The sequence below is a fragment of the Rhincodon typus genome, chromosome 20 (assembly GCF_021869965.1).
Source record: "Rhincodon typus isolate 14 chromosome 20, sRhiTyp1.1, whole genome shotgun sequence".
Lineage (NCBI taxonomy): Eukaryota > Metazoa > Chordata > Chondrichthyes > Orectolobiformes > Rhincodontidae > Rhincodon > Rhincodon typus.
In genome coordinates this window covers 12,092,409-12,118,692 of record NC_063351.1, presented here as the reverse complement: position 1 = coordinate 12,118,692, position 26,284 = coordinate 12,092,409, and the positions used below count along the sequence as shown (strand labels likewise).

Sequence of the window (26,284 nt, the reverse complement as noted above, 5' to 3'; positions counted from 1 at the left end):
AATATGAAAATTCCATTGCTGAGTTTTATTTTACCTGGACTCTCAACAAATTATCTCACCAGGAATATTGTGCTTCCTGAAGCTGGCATTTTGCCAGAACAAGCACTTCAGTAGACAATCCTGGCTGAAAAATGGAGTTTAGATATAATTTAATCTCAGAACAGTAGTCAACATTCATGAATGAAATTTAACTGATGTTAGAATTGTTTCACTAGTTTAGCATTTTAGTACCAAGAATTTTTTGCAAATAGAAGTTTATGACCTGGCTAGTGGAGGATATGGGCTTATACCTGTAAGATTCTCCACAAGTTTCTGAGCTTGGTCATGCTATCAAAAGAAAAGCTTAGCAAATTAGCTTTAGTAGGTAACAATAGCACAACTGGAGGCAAAATGTGCCATGCCTCCTCCATCCATTTGGTCAAACATAGTACTGTTGTTTTACCTGTCAAGATAAGTTAACAACTTCCTCAATTCTGGATTAATGAAATGTCTATGAAAGGCATGTTTCACAATTCACAACCCCCAAATTTATCTTTTGATGAGAAGTATTGTTAGCATCTATCAATTATTCCACAAGACTTTTCCACTCAGTGTCACAGATTTATAAATCTCTTTCCTCATACTTGTAGGTTATTCTTCCCCAGTGGTCTGAAACAATGAATAACATACAATTGCAACTCTTCGATGTTTCTGTTAAATTTACAAGAATTGTGAAACACCGGTTCAATTCGGTAAATAAGGAATAGACAAGTCTCTTTGTGCCAATCTCCACATCAAATCCTCCAGACTAGAATGGTGCAGTGAATGTAATTCATGGAAGTGGTTGCAGCAATTGGTTTATGCTGGGAGCTGTCATGATACAGAATGCTTTGTCACAGGGATTTAGGACAGCAATGGAGGAGCACAGTCAATGCACAGTCTCCTGTAAGAAGCAGACATTCCAGTGAAATCCACTACTCGCTGCTAAAAGACTTTTTGCAGCTTCCAACGAAAAATCGACAAATATTTAAAGCAGAAGAATAACAATAGCTATAAAGAGGGTGCAGGGCTAGAGGAATAGTTTTGTACTGCATTCGGAAGGAGCCAGCTCCAACACATTGAACCCCTCACCCCGACCACCACCCCAGGAGGAGATGGTAGTTCCAATGGCAGTTCAGCAGCTTTCCCATAGATTCCTTTTTCCTTTCACAGCATCTGCACCTTTAAAAATGCTCCACTGCCTAAAGCAACTAGTTTCTTCACAGTGCCACTCATGCCCTGCTATGTGCAAAGGAGAACAGTAAAGCAATGGAAACCAGGACAGCTCAGGAAAAGCTCAGGGCCAGCTTACAAACAGGGAAGGTGGTGCCAATCTTGTTTCCTGCAGATAGGACGAGCTTGTGACAACTTGAGTTCCTGTGTCCAAATATCAGGGCAAAATTCTAGTTCCTGCTTAATTAAAGACATCGTTGGTTTAATTTGTTTTTCTTTTACTTATGAGTTCATGAAGAAGGCAACAGAGATTACTGGATCATGATAAGGGATCTCTCAATCAGTGTAACAACTCTGGCTGTCTCGAGAACTGAAAAATTACTTAAATGGTAAAATGTGGGACCGAAGAGCATTTAGAGTTAACTGACCTGAATTTTACACCTTCTAAAAAATAAACCTTTGTTACTACATTGGAATCTGCTGATGTCAGCCTTCAAATCTTGTTGCTTCACATGTTTCTTTTTCCCTGTGAGTAAATGCACTTCTAAACACGGTCTGTCACACCAGCTGATGTATTCCATATCTTACAGCTGCACTGAGCCAGATGTCAATGAAAACCCATGCCAAAAAGAGATGCTGCTTTCCAAACTTAGATAAGATCAATTTTACTCTCTGAAGTCAAATGAATTAAACATGCTCATGAAGCGGCAATTATTCAATGCTTGAATAATTCATCCTCTTTTGATGCAATGCCTCAACTTTTTCTATGATTGCCTGTGGGCTTCCTTCTCAGACTGTAGATTAGTTCTATTATACATCTCTAGTCTTTGGACAAATTTGTACTAATTAGTTATCTTAATGTTAGACTAGAACATCTGGAGCAAATAACGATGCATCAATCTGGCAGAAAACAAACTGAATTTTAAAATCCATGAGTAACTTGTACAAGGAAGCAACTTAGAAAAGGATTTAAGCAATCGTTATTGGACATTATTTGCTTACACTTCTGTTTGTAGTGTCAAGATTCTTTTCCACTGAGAATCCAGCAGCGCAGTCAATTGCACTTTTTTTAACCATGTAATCTTGATCAGTAGCAATGTCACCTTCAAATGTAATTGGATTTGAACTTTTAGAGAACTGCAGTCTTGTAGATATTGCATTTCCTGGACTGATATCTTGCAGTCTCAATGAGGAAGTCTGGGTCATGCTGCCCCCAAATACAACAATTAGAAAAATATCTTAATTATAAATTTTCAAACCCTAACATCACTGCAGTTAAGTGTAGCGCAATACAAAAACAGCCTGGCATATTATCCAACAAGCTCCAAGAGCATTAATTGGCTGTAGACCAGCATTCCGACCCTCACTCGGGGCTTGATTGGGTTCCAAACTGATTGGATCGCAACTCTTGTAGGACCAGAAATGCCCTGAGAACAGTGACCACTGCTGGAACTACAAACACTCCCCTGAGTCAACGCATAGGACTGAGAACTCTACAGTGAGGACTAGATGGAAGGCCATGGGAGTAGGAGTAGGATGGTGAGGGGTTGGGGATCCTGAGTTGAAGAGCTGGTGAGGAGGGTGTATCCGTTATGCCCAGACCATGGAAGGAGGAAGGAGGGCCTGAGCTTCAAAGGGGCTTAACTCTCCTCCCACTCGGGTCTGAGAAAGCCTATCCCCAATCCCTGAATTCCTTATGTTGGCCTTAAAATTAGCCACTTAAGGGCCTCAGGTAGAGTGAGAATGAGTGGGCTGCTGAGGCCTTAGTCTCATCTGATGAAAGGGAAAAAGTAGTGGGCAGGACAGCAGCAGGTAGGAGGTGGGAGTGTGGCATAAAGACCACACAAGGAAATTTCTGCACCCCGCTACCACAAAGCTGCTGGGTGGGACGCATGAAATTCTGAACACAGTTTCTACCAGTTGTCGTCTCACCTTATCCTAATCAGATGAATATAATAAAAATAATGATTGTTGAACGGTCACATTCGTTTCAGATACTTGTCCTGTCTTTCTTTAATCCTGGCTCCAGGATAACCCCATGTAAACATTTTGTGAATTAATTTAAAACAGTGGTCCAAATCTTCTAATCAATGTCCGAACTGTTGTTGTTTGACACTGATCAAACAGAAACTGTGCATTTATCTAGATACCTTTGAAAGGGTCTGCCTCCTGAGGAACTCCCTCCGTGTGAGAATTCACAGACAGAGCAGTGAAGAGACCTCCTCCCCTCTTTACTGCAGTGGCTGCCATAACCTAATTCTGAATGTCTGGTGTGAATGGGTGAGTGGAGAGGGAGGTAGAATGGGGATGTGGCTGAGATAAGTAGGTAAGGGAGGCAGTTGGATAGGGTGGCAGGTACATGCGATGGCTAGGTGGTGAGTGGGTGGGCAAACTATGACATAGTCTCGAAGGTAGGGAGTTGTCAGGCTGGGGTCCAGTCAGGTCGGGTTAGGGCTCGGGCATGTGGGGGTACTTGGAGGGTTGTCAGGTGATCGTTAGGGTGCTCAGATTGGAAGACAAGGGGCTGTGTAGTCATTGGGGAAGGGTAAAATGGTATCAGTAGTGGAGCTACCCAGAGGTTAGAGTCAGACCTTTCTCATAGAATCCCTCCAGTGTGGAAGCAGGCCATTCAGCCTATCTAGTCCATACCGGCCCTCTGAAGAACATCCCATTCAGACCCACCCCCTGCCATTGCCCTATAACCCTGCATTTCCCATAGCTAACCCACCTAGCTTGCATATTGATGGACACTATGGGCTATTTAGCATGGCCAATCCACCTAACCTGCACATCTTTGGAATGTGGGAGAAAACTCCTCACAGTCACCCAAGGCTGGATTCAAACCCAGGTCCCTGGTGCTGTGAGGCAGCAATACTAACCATTGAGTCACTGTGGCATCCTAACTGCTTAACCCTTTCTGTCTAACCTTTCCTGGTCAATATCCAGATAAGTAATGTTGTAATTGCCCACTCCACACACCATCCCTAAATGGTCCATGTCTTCAAAGGTACGTTTTTAATTAAAAGCCTTCTAGCAGGAGAGTGCGTGTGGATTGTCAATGTGAGAATGGTCTCAACATCTGCAAAAAAAAACTAAGCTGAGGAAATTCAGCTCTTTTTGTCCGATGTTACAGGATAAAGTAGCAGTAAATCAAAAGAAAGCCATTCACGGTAATTGAAGTAATGCATTAGTGATGGTGCAGTGGATCATTGCTTAGTGAACATGTAAGTGGCTGATGTATCCTCAATGTCATCCTGGCAAAATGCTCTTCTAGCTTGCAAATATCTTTCAGAATAGGTTGATCTGGTCTATAGATGATGGTTCTCCTTGACTCCCTGCATGACCTGCAGGGTCACCCTATATGGCTATGGGTGTCAAAGCTATGGAGCATACATACAGCAGATGACAATGGCTGCACAATCTCATCTATTCAGGCATCTGAGTGTTTCCTTCAATGTGTAGATAATTTGTCTACTTGATGGATGTTGAGGCTGTTTGTGCTTCATGACTCTTGCAAGGATGCTATTGGTCAGGGTTGCAGAGAACGCCCTCTATTTTACAAGAGGGCTCTTGGAACTTGTTTCTCCTTGAACTAAAACAAGAACAGGGAATTACCATAAAATAAAATAATCTTGGTTTGTGTCTGGGATATTAGTGGAAGGGTATCTTTGGAAATGCCTCTAAAACTCATAACTTCTATTATATAGAAGGACAAGCAAATCCGGTGCATGGAAACACTATCAGCTCCAAACTTCCTACCAATTCACACACTATTCTGAGTTGAAGTACCTAATCATTCCCTCATTATTGCTGGGTCAAAATACCAAAACTCCCTGACAACATTGCAGGGGTACCCTCAGCAAACAGGCTGCATGATTCAAAAATACCTGGTAGTCCACTGCTATATTCACAGGATGACTAAGAATTGGAAAAAGCATACCAACATTGCAAGCAATGCCCACATTCTGAGAATGAATAGATATATAATATCCAAAGGAAACATTTACAATCCATGAAAAGAAATTGTAACTGGAGCCAGGGCCTCAGACCCCATGCTGCATGTGCAGATTCCATTACAACTCTTTAAATGCTTATCAGAACTGTCCTTGAATAAAAGCATACACATTCTGGAGCAGGGGTAGTCCACTTCACACGCCATCCCTAAATGGTCCATGTCTTGAAAGGTGAATTTTTAATTAAATACCTTCTAGTGTGTGTGTGTGGATTGTCAGTGTGGGAATGGTCTCAACTTCCACAATAAAAAAGCTGAGCTGGGAAAATTAAGCTCTTTTTGTCCAATTTTACAGAATAAAATAGCAGTCGGCATTATCTGTGGGAAATCCTACAATATAACCACTTATTTAATAAATTCTGGTGTTAATTTCCCTTTGGAAAATGTACTAATTGGCAATGAAGCCAATTATAACATTACACAGTCAGTTTCAACTCGGAGAAAATTCTCTGTCCATTTAGCCCACCAGTTTAAAGTATTGCCTTGTACATTTCAATCCTTGAAGCCCATTTGTTGACAAGAATCTTGAATGAATTGTCAGTGATTTTAATCAATACTTATGTGTTGTAATGAGCATATGTGTTTGTTAAATTTCATTTATGCTCCAGTCCAAGACTTCAGTTATACTTCTGCACATTTTTTAAAAATGTAATATTTAGCAGACAGAACTGATTTGTACTGGGGACGGTGCAGAACTACAACTCACATTGAAAACTACACATCTGCTTGGATTACTGAGACATGAGGGAAAATGGTCCACATTTAGTGGAATGTAGGTTGGTTATGTGGAAAGAGCCTCAAACAACTTGTTTTTAATCAGTTCATGAACAGCTTTGTCCTGAAACCTAAGCTATTTCTTTGAACACAAAAGAGGTGCATTATGTAAGTGGGGCCTATACTTCAAACACTAAAATTAAGCTATAGAATTATTGATACTCCTTTCAGTATGTCTGTGTCTTGAGGTGGAAGTGAAGCTTTCCCTGCGTCTTAAAAGCCAAATAAAGCTCATTGTAATAAATGAATTCATATATTTATGCTCAGGAATGCTTGTATTTTATTGCTCATCATTTGAGTTTTCCTTCAGCTTTATTCTTGAGCTGCTGTTGACTGTTTGGTGTATGTGCTCCTACTATACTATTAGGTGGAGAGTTTCAGAACTCAGTTGTATCTGTTCAAGTTGGAATATTGTGTGACTTGAGCTGGAACTCAGAGATGATGGCGTTTCCAGACACTTGTGGCCTTATCCTTCTCCATAATGGATGCCATGGATTTGAGAGGTGCTGTCACATGATTTTTAATCATTTACTGCAGATAGTGCACGGGTGGAGGGAATTCTAATTAAACTGATGTCCCCATCTAGATATATGAAGAGTATTCAATTACATTCCCAAACTGAGCCTTGTGGTTACTGGAGAGCTTTATTCAGTGAGGAGTTGAACTACTCCTGGTAGGACAGACTGCCTTTCACCTGCTTTAGTAACAATGGTGTTATCTAGCTGGTCCAGTCAAGCTTGTGTACATGTGGTCTTCTCAAATGGTTAATGGTGGGATGTTGGTCAAAGGCAATGCCGCTTAAGATGGTCATTTCCTGACACTTCATTCACAAAATATACTTTATTCACAAGCCATCCAAAAGTGCATTCCAAAAAAATTCAAATTGCCCTTTATGGAGATGTAATAAAATACACCTTTTCTCCATTGATTGTGTTACACTCTTGGGTACCTCATTCCAAATGCAGTACATGTGACATTTCCCAAACACATTCAATAACAAGTATACAGGCCATTGGACAGTGCAGCTGGCTGCGTGTGAATAAAGGTGTGTGCATTAGAGCTCTTGTGGTGCAGTGGCAGTTCCCCTACTTCTGGACCTGGAGGCTCTGGTTCACTCCCACCTGTTCCAGAGGTGTGTAATAACATCTCCGAACAAGTTGTTTAGAAAAATATCTACAGCCCAGGGAGTTCTACAAGTGAACGGTGCTTCAGCACATTGTGTCTGTAAGGTCTTAGCCAACAGCTTCTCCTCACTGCAGTCTTGCTGCCCCAAGCTTTACAGTGTCCCTCAGCACATAGTCCTGGACCCTGGAGTGTGCCAGTCTGCAACACTCCACCAAGGACAACTCTCTGCAAAGACCAAAGAGAGACTTTCAGCGAATAGACACTTCACTTTGAACTCTGACACTTAAACCTTAACTTTCAACACGAGATGAGCTATAAGTTCAACGACACCCTTGTCATTGTTGTCCAGTGCGCTTCAAAGGAACAACAATCAATCAGACAGTACACCAAGAGCAAACCATCTGTTTTCAAGCAAACCGAAGTTGGCAAAATATTTGCAATTCCCTTTCTAGTGATATCCCTTTAAATTCATGAAATTGAGCTCTTTCCGAGAGAGAGGGATGTGGCTATCTCTCGGCTTTACCATCTAAGGATATTCCTCGTCTCCCCATAGATTGTGTTGCACTGAATCCTCTCGATTCAAGTGAAACTTTACACTGCCGCTGGATGTGCCTCAGAGATCAAAAGTGATGTGCAGAAATATTACTTCTGCGGTCATCTTATGGTAGGAAGTTTAATCCGCCTGAGTTAAGATTCTGAGTGGTCACGGAGGATGATCAAACATTGGCAAGTGCCATCTATCAGCGGACTGTCAGTGTATATTTGCTGCTGCTCCCCCCTAGTTGTGGCTCTGTTTATGCTAAACGCTGATATTCCCCTTCACTTCATGAACTGCGCAGTTGGAATGTACCTCGGCCACCCAGAGAAGGGCTTTTGTGAGAACCGTATATGGCTGTGGAATAGCAATCGGTGCAGCCGGGCTCGGGGTCTGGTCCTTTTTTGGGGCTGATGTGGGTGGATCAGAAGGTGACGAGACTCAAGGGCTATAAAACTTAACAAAGCGGGGAGGAAGAGTACACCATCCCAGAGTAAAGGACCCCGGCAAAGCAGACAGGGTGAGTCCCAGGCAAGGGTTAATACCTGCCTCTGTACCTGATTCAATATCTGGATTTATTCTCAGCTTGAACCGATGGGCAAACCGCGAGTAGCAGGCTGCATGCATGAGGTTTCTCTCAAATGAAAGCCTGGCATTTATTAATTTTTTTTGAAGAAAATGCTTCATCCGTTTTAAGGCAAATTGATAACTATTGCCTGTCGTTTGCTTATTCCAAGTGGCGATAAAATATCAGAAAATTTAACGTGGAAATCTACCTTGTCTAGCTTATATGGGGTTTGAAAAGTGAGCTTTAGGACTGATAATAGAGTGGGTTTGATTTTTTGTAGTTGCTGATGATTGGACAGACTTATTCTAAGGATTTCTACACGAATTTAATGTCGGCACAATTACTGCTTGCTTCTATAAGTAACGAGTAGCTGCGGGATAATTCATAAAATTGTTCTCCAGATTTTGACAGCTTTATGTCTAGTTAATGCACTGCTTGCGTAAACTCCCAGATGTGCTGGAGTTTGACTCCGCTCTTACCTGTTTATATAAACGAGCGACTGCTTTCAATATATATTTTTTAAATGCTCTCGTTTAGATTTCAGAATCTCCTACTGTTTAGTCCTGAAATCAAGCCTCCTTTTTCAGTATTGTTTTCTGTATCTGCTTTGCAATGGGCTATCGGCAGAACAGAGAGTGACAGTGTCTGGCGAAGGATCACTACTTTGCAAAGAGAGCTAATTCTGGCAATGTAACCTGCTTGACGTGGATTAGCTGTAACACTGTGTAGCAGCCGCTCAGTGTTGTGGATTTTCTGGGTTTATGACTAAATATGGTCCTTTCCCAATCCCTTTTCCAGCGCCCCTCTGGTCGCTCGTGGTACTGCAAGTCCGAGATGACTGCCCGAGGATAGGCAGGAGCAACTTGGACTAAGAAATACATACTTGAGGAGAACTTTTATGATGTTGCAGGCGATTTCCTAATTAGGGAGAAAGATGCATTAAAAGAAAGCTCTTCGATGAATTTGCACTTCCTGTTAGACAGCAGGGATCTACTGGCTCTTTTGAAAATTTTTTACCAGCCTTGAACTGAAAAGACCTGCCTGTGAAAGTGGGATTCAGGATTTGAATAAAATCTATTTTTGCTGAATATTCTGAATTCACAAAGGATTGCAGAAACACTGCTGGGACGTTTAAGTTAAATAAGCACAAACGCGCTTCATTCCCAATATGGTTTTATATTTATCTAACAAGTGCAAAGTTCAGATTTGTCCCTCATCCTGTTCTGGGACAGACCATTGAATTTAGATTGTATGAATGTATTTGGTAACCACGTGAATCAACACACACACATACACACAGAGGTCTCTGGCTGTGTTATCTGGACTGAAATGGTGTCTCTCCTTTATCCCCACCAGGCCCATACAGATTGACCATGTGTGACGAGGAGGAAAGTACAGCGCTGGTTTGCGACAACGGCTCCGGACTGTGTAAGGCTGGCTTCGCCGGGGATGATGCTCCCCGAGCGGTCTTCCCCTCGATCGTGGGCCGCCCTCGCCATCAGGTCAGCAGCCAGGCCCCAGCAGGGACTGCTCAGCTACAACAGCAGCCTTTGGCTTGTTATTACCATTGCTGGTTGTGTGCACTAGATCGATACTCATTGCTGAGATCACTCTTAGACAGTGAGACAAAATGTTGAGTTTTAATAGAGAGGCAAAATGATCTCCATTTGCCACAGGGCGAGATGAAGGGCACTAGCAGTTGGGGAAAAAGGCAGCGTGGAACTGGGATATTTTTCACACTAGAATCATTCTGATCTGGAATCCACTTCCTGAAAAGGTGGTGCGAGTAGAATCACTGGTAACTTTCAAACAGTAAATATACTTCCTGTAATATTTTAGAAGGCTTTAGGGTTAAAGCATGGGAGTAGAGTGAATAACTTTTATTGAGAGTAGTGACATGGGGGAGCAAATCGCCTCCTGCGCTGTATAATTTTATGAAAATAACAAGCTTCGATTCTGGATGAAGTTTATCCCATACAAGATCAAAAAGAACCAAAAGTCGTCGTAGGAGCAAATTACCGCAGATGCGGGAATCTGTACTGAAAACCAGACAAGATGGAAGTCACAGCGGATCAGGCAGCATCTGTGGAGAAAGAGCAAGTTAACATTTCGAGTCTAGATGACTCTTCATCAGAGCTGAGTCATAAAGAATCATCTAGACTCGAAACGTTAGCTTGCTCTCACTCCAGGGATGCTGCCTGACACGCTAGGATTTCCAAAAGTCGTTGTAACAGCTGTGCAGCTTTATAAATGTCAAATTCACAGGAACTCCATGTTAATTATTCCCAGTTGTAAGTGTTGCATTCTGGCCCCACTAATTGTATATTCTCAAACATTGCTTTAGTGTGTGGATCATACATATGGACTCTGCCTGTCTTGTTTAACCTTACAGGGCGTTATGGTCGGAATGGGCCAGAAAGACAGCTACGTAGGTGATGAGGCTCAGAGTAAAAGAGGGATCCTGACCCTGAAATATCCAATCGAGCATGGCATCATCACAAATTGGGATGACATGGAGAAGGCAAGAGACTATTTGTATTCTTCCTGAACCAGTTAAATCAACCCAGCTAGAAACAGCTCCAAAGGCCTGATACTGAACCAAGCAAATTGATACAATAATTGCAACAGGGATGAATAGAACAACTGTATTTTAAAACACTGGTCATTTTCCCACAGATCTGGCACCACACTTTCTATAACGAGCTACGTGTAGCCCCTGAGGAACATCCAACTCTGCTCACTGAGGCTCCCCTGAACCCCAAGGCCAACCGTGAAAAGATGACCCAGGTACTGTACTGCCAGTTTGTTGCTAGCTTGGCACTAATCAATTTGCTCTTGACTAGCTACATTATGCTGCAATGATTTGGCAAACCCCCCAAATGGATCTAGTACTTCTATTAAATAAACATTATGTTAAAAATATTGATGTAACTATTTCCACGCCATTGCACACTTTGGATATTGAATTTATGCTGGCATAGCTGAAAACAATGGACTAACCTAATGGCACTACATAACTATTTTGTTCATTTCCAGATCATGTTTGAGACCTTCAACGTGCCAGCCATGTATGTTGCTATCCAGGCTGTGCTGTCCCTTTACGCGTCCGGCCGTACAACTGGTAAGTAAAGGAGATGTTCCCTGCACTAGGAGACAGGAGGGCCTACTTGTGGCTGTTTCTGATCAGGTGGTTGTGCCTGTATGCAGGTATCGTGCTGGACTCTGGAGATGGTGTCACCCACAATGTGCCAATCTATGAGGGTTATGCCCTGCCCCATGCCATCATGCGCTTGGATCTGGCTGGCCGTGATCTCACTGACTACCTCATGAAAATCCTTACTGAACGCGGCTATTCATTTGTCACCACAGGTGAGGAGCAGGAGGGCTTTTATTTTTAAAATACAGCCATGACTTTACATAGCCGTGGTCATAAGGATGACCTACTTTATGTTCAAAGTACATTTAAGCCTGCAGTAATGCCAATAAGTGCAAAGCATGAAGTTTTCACAAGTGTTTAAGTGTAGACATGTCATGTATCTTTTAATAATTATTTTTATAATGAAAGGAAATAAAAACTGTTTGAATCCCAATTTAGAATAACTTGAGAAATGCCTAATTCCATAGTGGCCACAAAACCCACTTCCCCCAGTTGTCTGACTGATGATTCCAAAGCCAAGTTTTCACGTAGGATCCTTATGATTGTTCAACCAACAGATGGATACAAACAGCTCCTATTAAAAATAACTCGTCTTCACCCTTGCCTTGGGAAAGACAAGCAAAGCAGCATTTTATATACCAAGGAAAGACTGTGGTAGATGTTATCCAATTGGAGCAAGTGCAAATTCAACTGATGCAAATGATCAGATTGGTAGGAAGTTATTGACGCGATATCCTCAATTTTACTGGGTAGCTTTGAATGATTTGTTTAGTTTTACTTTTTATTTTTCCAAGATACTCCTTGCAACATGATACCTCAATTTTTTTTTGCCAACTTAAATTTAGTAGAAGGAAGAGCAATCACAAGCCTATGTGCAGGTGTATATTTAGCACAGCCATGAGATCCAATCAAGTATTATCAAAGAGAAATCTTATGTACTACTTCTGTTTGATTCCCAGCTGAACGTGAGATTGTCCGTGATATTAAGGAAAAGCTGTGCTACGTGGCTCTTGACTTTGAGAATGAGATGGCCACAGCTGCCTCCTCATCTTCCTTAGAGAAGAGTTATGAACTGCCTGATGGCCAAGTCATCACCATTGGCAACGAGCGCTTCCGTTGCCCAGAGACTCTCTTCCAGCCATCTTTCATTGGTGAGTTGATTTAATGCTTCAGCATTAGTTGCTAGTTCAATGGTTTAAAGGGTCTAAAAAGAATGCATGGGTCAGCTATGCAATAACTTAGTATCCCAGCCACTGTGGTCCATCATGACCAACATCCTCTTCATTGAGTAGGAAAACTGTAGTCCCAAATGTGAACACAATTCACTTTTATTACTAATTCTACAATGACGCTAACTGACCCGGGAGCAGGCAGCTTTTAAGTCAGTCATTCATGGCAGAGCCATCACTATTGTATCCTGAATCAGGGTACTACATGTGCAGACATCTCCATTGGGTAAATGGAGTTCTGGTTCAGATTAGCCAGAATCTAACTGACTGGTGAAACATTTTCAAGGGACTGAGTGGCCTGTTCCTGTTCCTATGGTCCCTATGTATCAGTAAGGTTACATGGAATCAGGTGTCATAATATAACTAACGCAATTTTATCTAACCATCATCTGCTTAATCCATTTGCCATCTTGAATTGGATCACATCTCCATAAATAGTAGGTTTACAAACTTGCATTTTTCTACATAGTCAACAACATGAGATTCCTTTCACATGAGTGTCTAGAACTCAAAACTTCCTTTGATCATATGGGATTTACTATACCATTTACTTGGCAGGAATGGAGTCTGCAGGCATCCATGAGACCACATATAACAGCATCATGAAGTGTGATATCGACATCAGGAAGGATTTGTATGCCAACAACGTACTGTCTGGAGGTACCACCATGTACCCTGGTATTGCTGACCGTATGCAAAAGGAAATCACAGCACTTGCTCCCAGCACCATGAAAATCAAGGTTAGTAGCATAAGCATTTAACGAAATTAAACAGCACAACTGTTATTTTGTGTCTCATCATTGTTGACTTTGTTTAATAATGTCAAGCAGAATGGTTGTTCGCCCAACAAAATGGGTAAAAGGAATGAGAGAAGGGTTTTCTTTTCTGTGATTATATTGTTAAAGCCAGAAGAAGGCAGAAATTACTCATGTTGATGTTCAGATCGTGTAGTCACCATAAACATCAACTGATACTCACATTGCTTCTGGCTCAATGCATTCTGTCAATGGTATCTTATAACACGGTATAATACCGATAACACAGGTATACACTGTTTCTGAAATCAAAGTTGCCCTAATGTCCGTTCCATCTGTATATCCATTTATCAAGTGCACAACTATAAATTATTTATAGCCAATCTCAACACATTATTATTTGGCTATTTCAATGATGCTCACCAAGTAGTTCAGCTTCTCAGATAACAAGGTGTAGAGCTGGATGAACACAGCAGGCCAATCAGCATCAGAGGAGCAGGAAGGCTGACGTTTCGGGCCTAGACCCTTCTTCAGAAATGGGTCTTAAAATGAAAAAATGAAGAATTAAAATGAAGACGGGTCTAGGCCCGAAACGTCAGCCTTCCCGCTATTTCTGAAGAAGGGTCTAGGCCCGAAACGTCAGCTTTCCTGCTCCTCTGATGCTGCTCGGCCTGCTGTGTTCATCCAGCTCTACACCTTGTTATCTCAGATTCTCCAGCATCTGCAATTCCTACTATCTCTGAACCAGTTCAGCTTCTCAGTTTATTTCACTTGGTTTTGCAGTAAATGCACACTGCGTAGATTACTGTCTTGTCTTCATTGATAATTTGAAGAAGTTTCTTGACCCAACTCATAAAAGGTCTAGGTTAAATGTCCTTATTGATAAGATGCACTTCCAATTAGGTAGATATTTTGTTTATGTTCAGCAAACATGGCTCTCCATGGGTTACATGTTAAAAACAAATCTACAAATTTATTTTTAATTAACAGAGCTCTGATAAATTTCAAGGTATCTTTCTAAAATATATTAACTTTAAATAACTGTACATTTAAAAAAAAACTTCACACTCTTGTATGGATAGCTAAGATAGATGAATAAGGATGGATAGATGTTGGTGCAAACTATTCATCCAAGTCCTGGCCTCATCCTCTAGGAGTGCATTTCCTCGAAGTGGTAAGAGAAAAATGTGCCTATCTCCTCGGACTAGCTGAATAATAGTACAGGAGCAATTTACCTCTCTGACTCTCAGTCAGGCAATGATGCTTAATGACAATGCAGAAGGGAGGCTAAATGCATGAAAAGGGGCACAAAGTATTTGGCAAGTGGGAGTCCTTGGCAAGACCTGCATTTGTTGGCCATCCCTAATTGCCCTTGAAATGTGTGGCTTGTTCAGCCCTTTCAGAGGAACGTTATGAGTTAACCACATTGCTATGTGTCTGGAGTTACGTGGAGACCAGACCAGGTAAGGACAACAGATATTCTTTCCCAAAAGATGTAAGTGAACCAGATAGGCTTTTACAACAATAGTTTCAATGGCCACTGTTTCAGGGACTGACGTTAAATTCCAAACTTATTAAATGAATTTAAATTCCAGCAGCTGCCATGATAAGATTTGAAACCCTGTTCCCAGGGAATTTTCAGGGCTCTGATTTACTTATCCAGTGACATTATCATCACTCTTGCTGGAATATGTTTTAGCATTAGCAGTTGGTTGGATGAAAATGAACCATTCAGATTATCACAGTGTAAAAGACCTTATAACCATTGCTGTTGCTGTATATAATACAGTAACATTTTAAAACTACTTCCAGTCAACAACAATTTCAAGTTCTGTAATACTTCAGCCTGTAGTAAATTTTGTAAGTTATTGTACAATTTTAAAATAGTATTCCACTTTAAGATGCATTTTAATCAGCATTGTAAATTGGCTGTGTGCAACTTTTTATTGATAGAAATTCGAGTTTGACAGTACATGTTTGTTGGGGTTGGGAGGTTGAAAGAAAGCAGGTGTAGGATTTGGCTTTTGGTCACAATACTAAAAATACTGTGTTTTCTTTTAATAATGTCAGGACGATTGTTTCATCATGAGCAGGAATAGATGACCTCATTTTAACATCTCATCCAAAAGAATACACTTTTGGAAATTCAGTAGTTATTACTGTGGGTCATCCTAGAATAAATGCTTTTAGCCCTGATGTAGGTCTTGAACCCACAGCCGTGTTTTGACAGAGGAGAACTAACAGCCTTCAGTGCCTGCAAATGGGTTTGTATCCACAGTACCAGAAGTTCTCAACATGATGAAATTCCAAAGGGTTAGGCCCCTCTGCAGGATCAGGAAGTGGAAAAGCAGAAAGAAGCTAGGCATCTGGGATCACTGTCATGCCCTTATAGCCAGCTGAACAGACAGAGCCTGATCCCCAGCCCACCTCTGCAGTTACCAAATGTTTGAAGTTGAAGAAAGCAAAATAAAAGTTGTAAAGTAACAATTCCAATAGCAAGCCACATTTTCAAAGAAACAAATGAGTGAACATTGCCCATTATTTAAGCTGTGATTGCAAACTGGTTATGTACAAGTCACTGATATCATTTTGTTGTGTACCTTTGATAATAGATCATTGCTCCTCCTGAGCGCAAATACTCAGTCTGGATTGGTGGCTCCATCCTGGCCTCTCTCTCCACCTTCCAGCAGATGTGGATTAGCAAGCCCGAATATGACGAAGCTGGTCCATCCATTGTACACCGCAAATGCTTTTAAACCGTCATCTTTCCTCTCTCCTCTTTTTGTATCTTTTTGCAACAAGAAAACTGTGAATGTGCAATTAGAGAAACATACTTTTTACTGTTTTCATTCCATTGCTCTGACACTAGATATTAGCTGTAGCTTTAACTGAATGAATGGGAGTTTTTAAAATAAAGTCAGAATGTGTTGCCAGTATATTCACAATTGTCTTGTGTTTCCTGAAATATTTGACATCTATTTATTTAGTAGAGTAATGGTGAACTAATCAGACATGACTAAAATCAAAGATGACAGAGGAAATTTAAACTGTATCTTGGTTTATTTATTTCAAGATATCACCTTTCATTTTAAATTTGGTTCAAAACTTTTGGCTTCAGATTAAATAATCTCCCATTGCTAATTTATGTAAATTGTGTTCACATTTTCCTAAACTGCTTACATTTCCTTTCACTGTTGTCTGCTTTTACTTTATTTTCTGGGAAATGCAGTCATCTTGGATTTAATGCTTCAAAAAAATGACGGTTTAATAAACTATTACAGAGGATGCTTGATTCAAGCAGTCCACTGGGTTTCTGAACTCAGGTGTGTCTTGTGCTGTTAATAGAAGTTAATAATCCAATTTAACAAAGAACTGAATTGAAAGACCCATGTAGAAAGCTTATTTTTGTTATTCAAATTTCAATTACGTGTGGTTATCAGTACTGAACCTGAAAACTAAAGAAATTAACAATGTGTTTTTAAAACGCGATGAAGCTACAAATTGACTTAAATCTTTAGATTTTTCCTATTATGTGGGAACTATGTTGGAATGTGTAAAGTCTAACAATATCATAATGCTTGTCACATGGAACTACTCACCATAAAAATTATTATTCAGCAAGCATTACATTTAAGGTATTCCATGTTGAATTCAGTAATAATCCAGTGTGTTGCTAATTGAGCATCATTCCTATCGGTGTAAGCTGTTCCTTTAAACTAGTTACTTTTTGTTCAACTATTAGAGAAGATTAATTTTGGGCCATATAAATAAGTTAAGAACCAAACAAAAACACTGGGCTGTTTTTGTTTTAACTGTTTTTACAGTATAAATTTAGGAGGAAAATACAATTATTCATGCAATTCATTCTAATGATGTAGTATTTACAATCTACTAATATGGCTACTTCCATTGAGACCCAATTGAGTTTGTACACCAGAACATGTGTTCACCAGTAGCAGTTACATCAGGTACATCCCACAGCAATTCATGTGTTAAAACATTAAATTAATCACTGGTGATGTTTTTATCCCCATCCTCCAAGTTAATAATTATCTAATTAGAAGAAAAACATATAAATTTAGTGGAAATTTATAACAGAAATAGCTCATAGAACAACATTGTCCATTGCATTAGTTATGTGACTAATTGAGAATTCAGATGTACCCACTGCATTCTGATTAGTAAATTAAAAAATGAGTAATAGACACACTTGTGGGATGCGTGGTCTTGATGTTCACTTTTGCAAGTGAACTTTAATCCTTTTGGGTATTTGGTGTAAACGGTTAAGCAAAAAGCAGAGTTTGTAAGTGCTTTTAATTACTGGATGGTGTACATTAATTCAACATTTACATAGCCTTACGTTGTATGAGTGCTGTACATAAGGTACTTTCTATTGAGATGAGCCGATCTGGCTAAAAAAGTGTCACTGCAGCTATGGCTGTGGTCACTTAGCAATTTCTCTTCATGACAATAGCTTGGGAAGTTTCTGCAGCTTTGCTTCTGTAAAAGCAAACTCAATAAAAAGTTTGTACAATTCCCCAGGCCACATGGGATCAAACACGTAGTTAAATTTAATGAGAATGGTTGAATGATAATATTACAAGGAGCAACCTAAAAATCAGTAATGATGCAAAACACCATTTCTACGAGTACTAACTTTGCAAAGTAGCACTTTTAAATCCAAAACAAGAAAAGCATGCACCAAACATAGCAAAGAAATGAACAGCATTTATTAGCTTCAGCGTGAATTTCAGAGTCAATTTTATAAACACTTTTGGACATAACTAGCATTTGCAATTTCACATCATACATGTGAAATACTTGGTGCATTTCAAAAAGAAATATTAACCACCTTATTTCACTTTATTTCACCTGAATGTACAAAATGTGTTAAATAATCCAGTTGTCAGAAACTGGTAATAAAAACTTGAAAGCAACATATTGTTTATTCTAAATAATTTATACAGACTCCAGGATTGTAGTAGTCTCACGTTGTCACCTCATGTCCATGATGATGATATTCATATCTTTTACAATGATGTGTTTGCAAGTCTGAAAGAAAATCAGTCATAAGTTTGGCATGTACAGTTCTGTTCACAAAGTACTGCATTAAATAAGCAACCATCCGGAAAAATGCTCCTACTAAATGCTGTGTCTTTCATCTACTTTCTAGACTTCTTTTAACTTTGGAGTTTTGTGTGAAATTCTGGTCTTTCTCCTATAGGAAGGATGTTGTGAAACTTGAAAGGGTTCAGAAAAGATTTACAAGAATGTTGCCAGGGTTGGAGGCTTTGAGCTATAGGGAGAGGCTGAATAGGCTATTTTCCCTATAGTGTTGGAGGCTGAGGGGTGATGTTATAGAGGTTTATAAAGTCATGAGGGGCATGGATTGGGTAAATAGGCAAGATCTTTTCCCCAGGGCAGGGGAGTCCAAAATGAGAAGGCAGAGATTTAAGGTGAGAGGAGAAAGATATAAAAGGGACCTAAGAGGCAACCTTTTCATGCAGAGGGTGGTGCGTGTATGGAATGAGCTGCCAAAGGAAGTGGTGGAGGCCAGTACGATGACAACATTTAAAAGGGATCTGGATGGATATATAAATAGGAAGGGTTTAGAGGGACATGGGCCAAATGCTGGCAAATAGGATATCTGGTCAGCATGGATGAGTTGGACCGAAGGGTTTGTTTCCGTGCTGTATATTTCTATGATTCTACGTGATGAATATTTCTTCATAGTTTCTATCTGTTACACTTTTCTTTTCTATCCTTTGTACTTTATCTATTACAGCCTCCAACTCTGGCCTCTTGTGTATTCTCCACTCCTTCTTAATACCCCCCCACCAGCATCCAAACATCTGGCAACTAAGTAGAAAGATCTGAAACTCCATTGTTAAATCTCTTCCCATCTCTCACAATCTCACTTAAATCAGCACTTTAGGAAACCTGGGAGAATTTATTGCCTTGATCAAACTTTTAGACATCTTTCCCAAATTATTCTTGTTTGATTCAATGTCAGTTTTTTTTCGGAGACATTTATCTTAAAAGCAACTTGTCAGGATACATTAGATGGAGACATGAAGATGGCAAGTGAAACCAAAACAGAATCAGGAAAGAAAACAAGTCAATGGAAAGACTATAGTTACACTGAAATACAATAGAACGTTTCTATTTAGCATGTATTCCCTGCAATATTCTCATCCCAATTTATTGGCAACACATCACATTATAATTTATGAACTTTACACTCAGAAATAGAGAACAATGGACAAGGAAGATGAAATAACTTCACAGAGGCCGGTATCTTGTCAACAAGTCACTCTTTTACTACACGTGGAGAGTCCTCGACACCGATCCAGCTCCCTCGGAGCCAGCTCACAGAGTGAATAGAACCTCTGACCCTCCTGTTTATATCTGTCAGCCACCACTTGGGTGAAGGCAATTGCATAACCTCACTCAGGAGATATCCTGAACAAAGATTCTCGGTCAGCCCACAGCAAAACCCCAAAACAAAGCCAAGCCTTGGCTAAACAGTTAACATTTTCTTCAGGATCTAGGCCAGCAAGCCATTGTAGTTGCTGCCAGTATGTGGACTCGAGGCAGCAAGAGAGTCCACTAGGCCTAAACTGAGTAAGAGAACTCATAGGCCAGGAGAGTGCACACCCTGGAAAGTCCACCTAATTCTGATTTGGAACGATAAATTTGCTTAGCAACATCCAGATCAGAACCAATCAAAATGAACGTCTGGTAAAATGGTCACCTGGTTCTATTGGAGGATGATACCAGCGCGGCTGTTTCAGTGATCACAGTACCAGTTTTTAAACAAAATTTGTTCTGGACTCGAACCTTTAAACTCACGCAAGACCTTGGCTAAACCGAGAACTTGTACTGGGGAGCCTTTACAGATTAAAGGGTACAACTTTGTTTCCAGACTCTTATGAGAAGCATGTAATTCAGTTACCAGTGATCCTGGTAAAAGGTTCAGGCCCAAGCTTGATGGGGCAAAATTGGTTGAGAAAAATTCACCAAGATTGCCTCAACATTTTCACTTGGAAAATAGCTGCCTGAGCAAAGTCCTAATTAAATACCCAGCAGTTTCTCTAGGGACTACGAAAGGAGCCAAAGCCACCTTACTTGTTCACCAGGAAACAAATTTCATGATTCTGCGAGGCCCAGCCAAAAGTACGGGGAAAAACAGAGGCAGAAATCAGAAGGCTGGAAAGTGAAGGAATCGTCAAACCACAACATTTTGCAGAATGGACAGCATTGTGAAGCCCGATGGGTCTGTTTGCCTCTGTGAGGATTTTAAACAAACCGTAAACTGCTTTTCGCAATTGGATAAATATCCAATCCCTCACTTAGAGGATTTAGATGCAAAGCTGGCAGAGGGACTGTTGTTTAAGAAGCTGGACATGAACCATGCATATTTGCAATTGCAGTTAGATGAGGATTCGCAGAAGTATGCTACAATTAATACCCTTAAGGGTTTGTACCAATATACTAGACTGCTATTTGGGGTATCATCAGCCTGTGCAATTTTTTAGTGGACGATGGAGAACGTTTTACAAAGTCTACCTCAGGTCACCATTAATTGAGATGATATGCTAATAACAGGGGAGACCATTAAGGAGCACTTGAGCACTTGGACATTGTCCTTATATGTTTCTCCCACACAGGCATACACCTTAAAAGAAAAAAAAATGTTTTCCAGGCACCCCAAGTGACCTACTTGTGCTACAGAGTCGACAAGACTGGGTTACACCCGTTGGTAGATAAAGTGAGGGTGATCAAAGGTGCCCCAGCTCCCATGTCTGCACTGGAGCTTAGGTCTTTCCCTGGATTGGTGAACTATTACAGAAAGTTCATACATAACCTGGCCTCCATCTTGGCTCTTTGCATCAAGTCTTTAAAAATGGTCAGCTTTGGAAATGGTCGCATAGCCAAGCCATAGTTTTCAGAGAAGTGAAGAAACAACTATCATTCTCTAAGGTGTTGGCACACCATGTTCCCAAGCGAGATCTGGTATTACCTTGCGATGTCTTCCCGTGCAGCATTGGGGTAGTGTTAGCTCATAGGTGGCCCAATGGAGAGAAATGCCCAATAGTGTGTACATCCCCAGGACTTTGATCTATTGCAGAGCGTAAACAGACCCAAATACAGAAGGAAGGTTTGGCAGTCATATTTAGAGTCAGGATGTTCCACCAATACCTTTACGGACGTAAATTTGTAATAATAATGGACCACAAACCCCTGCTAGGTCTACTCAAAGAGAACAAGGCAATGTCACCCATAGCTTCCGGCCAAACTCAGCGGTGGGCTCTAATACTAAGCGTATATAAATTACAAGTTGGAACACTGTCCAGGATGCCAAGTAGCAAATGCAGATGCATTGAGCTACCTCCCATTAGCAGATACATCACTGGTGGTACTGCCACTGGAAGTGTCTGTAATGGCTTTAAATTTTCTGTACACACTTCCAGTCACAGCTGACAATATCAGACTTCAGACACAGAAAGACTTGGTCCTGGCAAACCTGAAACAGCTGGGGGAAACCAAAGGGCCATCACAATCAGAACTGAAACCTTTTTGGACCCAGACAGACCAGATCACAATCGAGGATGATATATTACGATGTTCCGAGCAAAGGTCACTGCCAGATACTGGCTGACCTCTGCCAGGGTCATCCAGGGGTTTCCAAAATGATGATGTTGGTGAGAAGATATGTCTGTTGGCCAGGATTGGATGCAGATCTTGGTGGGGCAGCTCCCTCACATTTGTGGGAACGACCAGGTAAACTCCAGAAAACAAAAACCGAAAGAATTGTGGAAATCAGGAACAAAAATAGAAATTGCTGGAAAATCTCAGCAGGTCTGGCAGCATCTTTGAAGAAAAAAAAAATCAGAACTAACGTTTCGGATCAGGTGACCCTTCCTCAGAACAGGTAAATCCGAGACTCAGTTATACGTCGACTCTGCAGGAACTTCCATGAGTTCAATGTTCTTAATCATTGTGGACACCCACTCAAAGTGGCTGGATGTGCATGAAGTTCATTCGTCAAACACAAGGAATGACAATAATAAAACCGTGAACATCTTTTTACAATACACAGACTCCTGGAAGTGTTGGTCACAGATAACAGGCTATTGTTTACCAGCAGGGAATTTCAATATTTCTTAACGTTAAATGGTATTCGATGTACAAGGACAGTTCCATACCATCTGTCATTCAATGGTCTAGCAGAAACTACAGTCCAAACTTTGATGGCAGACTTAAAAGAAACAGCCTACAGCTTCACTAGATACCAAACTGTCCCAGTTCCTACCTGATTATCTGATTACCTCTCGTGCAACTACAGGGATAGCTCTAGCAGAGTTGCTAATGGGGCGAAGACTCTGCACCAGGTCAAATCCGATCTTCCCGGACCTGGGTGGGAGGGTGAAATGGCATCAGGAATGCCAACGCTGGACTAAGAGAGACAGTTTGCTTCAAGGGATGAAGTTTGGTGCAGGAACCATGGGAATGGCCCTGCATGGGTAAGGGGCATGGTTGACGCGAGGTCAGGTCCGGTGACTTATAAAGTTTGGGTAAGTGTGACGGTCCTGAACAAGTACATGGACCATATGAAAGCTGCAAACTCGCAAGTGGTGCAGGAGAAAATTGTGCCCAGCTCCTCGACAGCCTTTCCAACTGTTCTGGAACCTATGGATTCTCCCTGTCCATCGAGTTACCTCCCTGTCCTTGAAGTTACCTCGGGATCTGAGACGGACATGACGGATGTTGCCACCTCGCTGTCTTTGCTGCCTAAATAGGAGAACAACCTGCTTCCGAGATACTCCAGGCACAAGAGGTGAGCAACTGTGTGTTACATGCCACCCATATCAGAGGCAGAGTTGGAGGAACCTGACCTGGTGCTAAAACACCCAGGAGGAGCTACAAATAAAAAACAGCAGGCCTATGTCCTCATACTCAGAGGGGGAGGGATGTAGTGATTTGTAACAAGGTCAGCCAGATGGCCCTCATCGAATACAAGTTCATTGATTGGGGCTGTTAACCTGGTCCAATCAGGGAACCCTGGCTGACAGACAAAACAGGAGGGTCAACAGTTCTGCTCACTCTGAGCTGGCTCTAGGGATGGCGGGATCAGTGTCAAGGACTCTCTATGTGTAACTAAAGGGGGACATGGTGACAGGATACCGGCTTCTGTGGAGTTATTTCACTGTCCGCCATGTTTGATACACATTGTTGAATGGGACAGATTTTGAGTAAACCTAGCAACACAAAGCCTGGAATCGATGGGTCACTGTGGAGCATCAGCAGCAACATGATTGTTTTCAATCACAATCTGTAACCTCATTGCCCAACATATCCCTCCCTCCACCATTACCAGCAGATGGGAGGCATCAAGTCTGGTTCAATAAAGAGTTTTCATTCATGGACAGAGACAATTGAGAATATATTGTCCATCCCTAATTGCCTCAGAGAAGATGGTGGTGAACTGCCTTCCTGAACTGCTGCAGGCCGCGTGGGTTAGGTAGATGTGTTCGGGAGGGAATTCAAGGATTTTGACTCAGCGACAATGAAGCAATAAATTTCCAAGTCAGAATGATGTGGGGCTCGCAGGGGACTTTGCTGACTCACCTCCTGACTCCCCAAAGCCTGTCCACCATCTACGAGGCACAAGTCAGGAGTGTGATGGAATACTCCCCACTTGCCTGGATGGGTGCAGTTCCAACAACATTCAAGAAGTTTAACACCATCCAGGACAAAGCTGCCCATTTGGTTGATATCACATCCATAAGCATCCTCTCCCACCAACACTGACAATCAGTAGTAGCAGCGTGTACCATCTACAGAGATTCACCAAGACTGCTTAGACAGCTCCTTCCAAACACATAGCCACCACCACCTAAGTAGCAGATACATGGGAACACCAACAAGTTCCTCTCCATGCCACTCACCATCCTGACTTGGAGAGTTTATCACCAATCAAAAAAGGTAACTTCACCAGCCATATAAATACACGAGGAATCCTGCAGCAAGTAATTCATTTCCTGACTCCACATACTCCCCTGCCATCTATAAGTTAGGAGTGTCTTGGAATACTTTCCACGTGCCTGGATGAGTGCAGCTCTAAGAACACTTGAGAAACTTGACACCTTCCAAACCCGTGACCACTGTGATCTGGAAAGTCAAGGACAGCCGGTACGTGGGAACACCATCACCAGCAAACTCTCCTCCAAGCCACCCACCATCCTGACTCGGAAATATATCACCATATCATTCAGTGTCACTGAGTCAAAATCCTGGGAACTCGCCCCCAGTAACACTGTGGATTGTTTACACCAAATGGAACTCCAGCAACTTACACAGGCAGCTCATCACCTCCTTCTTCAGATCAATTAGTAATATGCAATCAATACTGGTCAGGCCTGTGATGCCTACATCCCATGAACGGATAAAAACCTATTCCAAAAACAGAAGTTGCTGAAAAATCTCAACAGGTCTGGCAGCATCTGTGAAGATATATCAGAGTTAACGTTTTGGATCCAGTGACCCTTCCTCAGATCCAGACCCGAAACGTTAACTCTGATTTCTCTTCACAGATGCTGCCAGACCTGCTGAGTTTCCGCAGCAACTTCTGTTTTTGTTTCTGGTTTACAGCATCCACAGTTCTTTCAGTATTTAATAAAAAACTATTGTTTCTTTACTTGTCTCATTGCTATCCAATTTTGCCTTGCACCACCACAATCATTTTTTTAAATGTACAAATATACACTTCATTCATAGAATTTGCAAACAGAAACATTTTGACTTAGACATTACAGGACTTTTGTAAGAAAAATTCAACTTGGATGACTGCAACAGTCTTCATGTTTAGCAAACAAATCCCTCATCAGAAATGCAGCCTCAGTGCAAGACATTTCAAATTTCAAATTGTGCCGTCAATTTTGAGTTCTCTGTACGACATGTTTCACTCAGAGGTACCGCCTTACATTTTTGATATTCTTAATTTACAAAATATGTTCTTAAATGGTACACAGAGCGAGGAATATTACAATTTCCATTCCCACATTGGAATGTGGCTGACCACCATTATCATCCTCTTGTTCATTAATCACTCTTGCCCTCCATCCTTTCAGATATTACTGTTTATTTTCTTTGCCACCCTAACTTTCCTACATTTCACTGCCTCAGTATTGGCTTTAACCTGATATATTTCTATCTTTTTCCAGCTCTCACAGGAAGGTCCAAAACATATTTAAAAAAACCCAAAAGAATTGCAAATGCTGGGAATCAGAAACAGAAATGGAAATTGCTGGAAAAGCTCAGCAGGTCTGGCAGCATTCGTGGAGAGAAATCGAGTTAACGTTTCGGGTCCAGTGACCCTTCTTCAGAACTTCATTGAGTTTTGAGCAATTTCTGTTTTTGTGTCCAAAACATTAATTCAGTTTCTCTCACCACAGATGCTGTGTATTATCAGCATATTCTATTACTTCAGTAGTTTATAGCAAGTGCATGTTGAATATTTGCATCATAAGGATTTGTATATTCAACAGTATTACTTGTAAATATTTGCATAGAATTTATGAACTTTGTAAACTTGGTACTATCAATTATAAAGCTTATTTTGCAAACAGTGTAGGATTATTTGAACTATTTGGTAATTTTTAAACAATGAAAATATTTAGTCATTTGTGTGACATTGTCAGTCTATTAATTCAATTCCTTTGAACTTTGGCCTAATTCTTTTCTTATTGCTTTTGTTCATTTGATGGCATGAGAACTGAGCTAATCCTGCTCTGCTGTTACAGTTATTCGGGGATTATAGCCAATTGGTTAAGGTTGGTGGAGAGTGTGATGCACTTTGGAGCTGAACTTTATTCAGGAATCACTAGCTTCAGAACAGGAGCAGAGAACAGTGAAAGAATGAGCTTATATTCAAA

General features: G+C 41.0%; 2 protein-coding genes across 4 annotated transcripts in view; one reads left to right on the top strand and one right to left on the bottom strand.

The window, feature by feature from the left end:
* Window positions 1–7,946: 7,946 nt before the first annotated feature.
* acta2 (actin alpha 2, smooth muscle) lies at window positions 7,947–16,282 on the top strand. Its single transcript, XM_020529135.2, has 9 exons — window positions 7,947–8,157; window positions 9,562–9,707; window positions 10,598–10,726; window positions 10,882–10,992; window positions 11,242–11,326; window positions 11,413–11,574; window positions 12,322–12,513; window positions 13,150–13,331; window positions 15,959–16,282. The coding sequence occupies exons 2-9, from the start codon at window positions 9,579–9,581 to the stop codon at window positions 16,100–16,102; spliced, it is 1,134 nt and encodes a 377-aa protein (XP_020384724.1). The 5' UTR covers window positions 7,947–8,157; window positions 9,562–9,578; the 3' UTR covers window positions 16,103–16,282.
* Window positions 16,283–18,054: 1,772 nt separating this feature from the next.
* stambpl1 (STAM binding protein-like 1) overlaps window positions 18,055–26,284 on the bottom strand; it is a 51,742-nt gene continuing 43,512 nt past the window's right edge. For all 3 annotated transcript variants that reach the window (XM_048608680.1, XM_048608682.1, XM_048608681.1), the window contains exon 11: window positions 18,055–18,398. In XM_048608680.1, coding sequence (XP_048464637.1) covers window positions 18,342–18,398 — 57 coding nt within the window. In that variant the 3' untranslated portion in view covers window positions 18,055–18,341. The remainder of the gene's footprint in view (window positions 18,399–26,284) is intronic.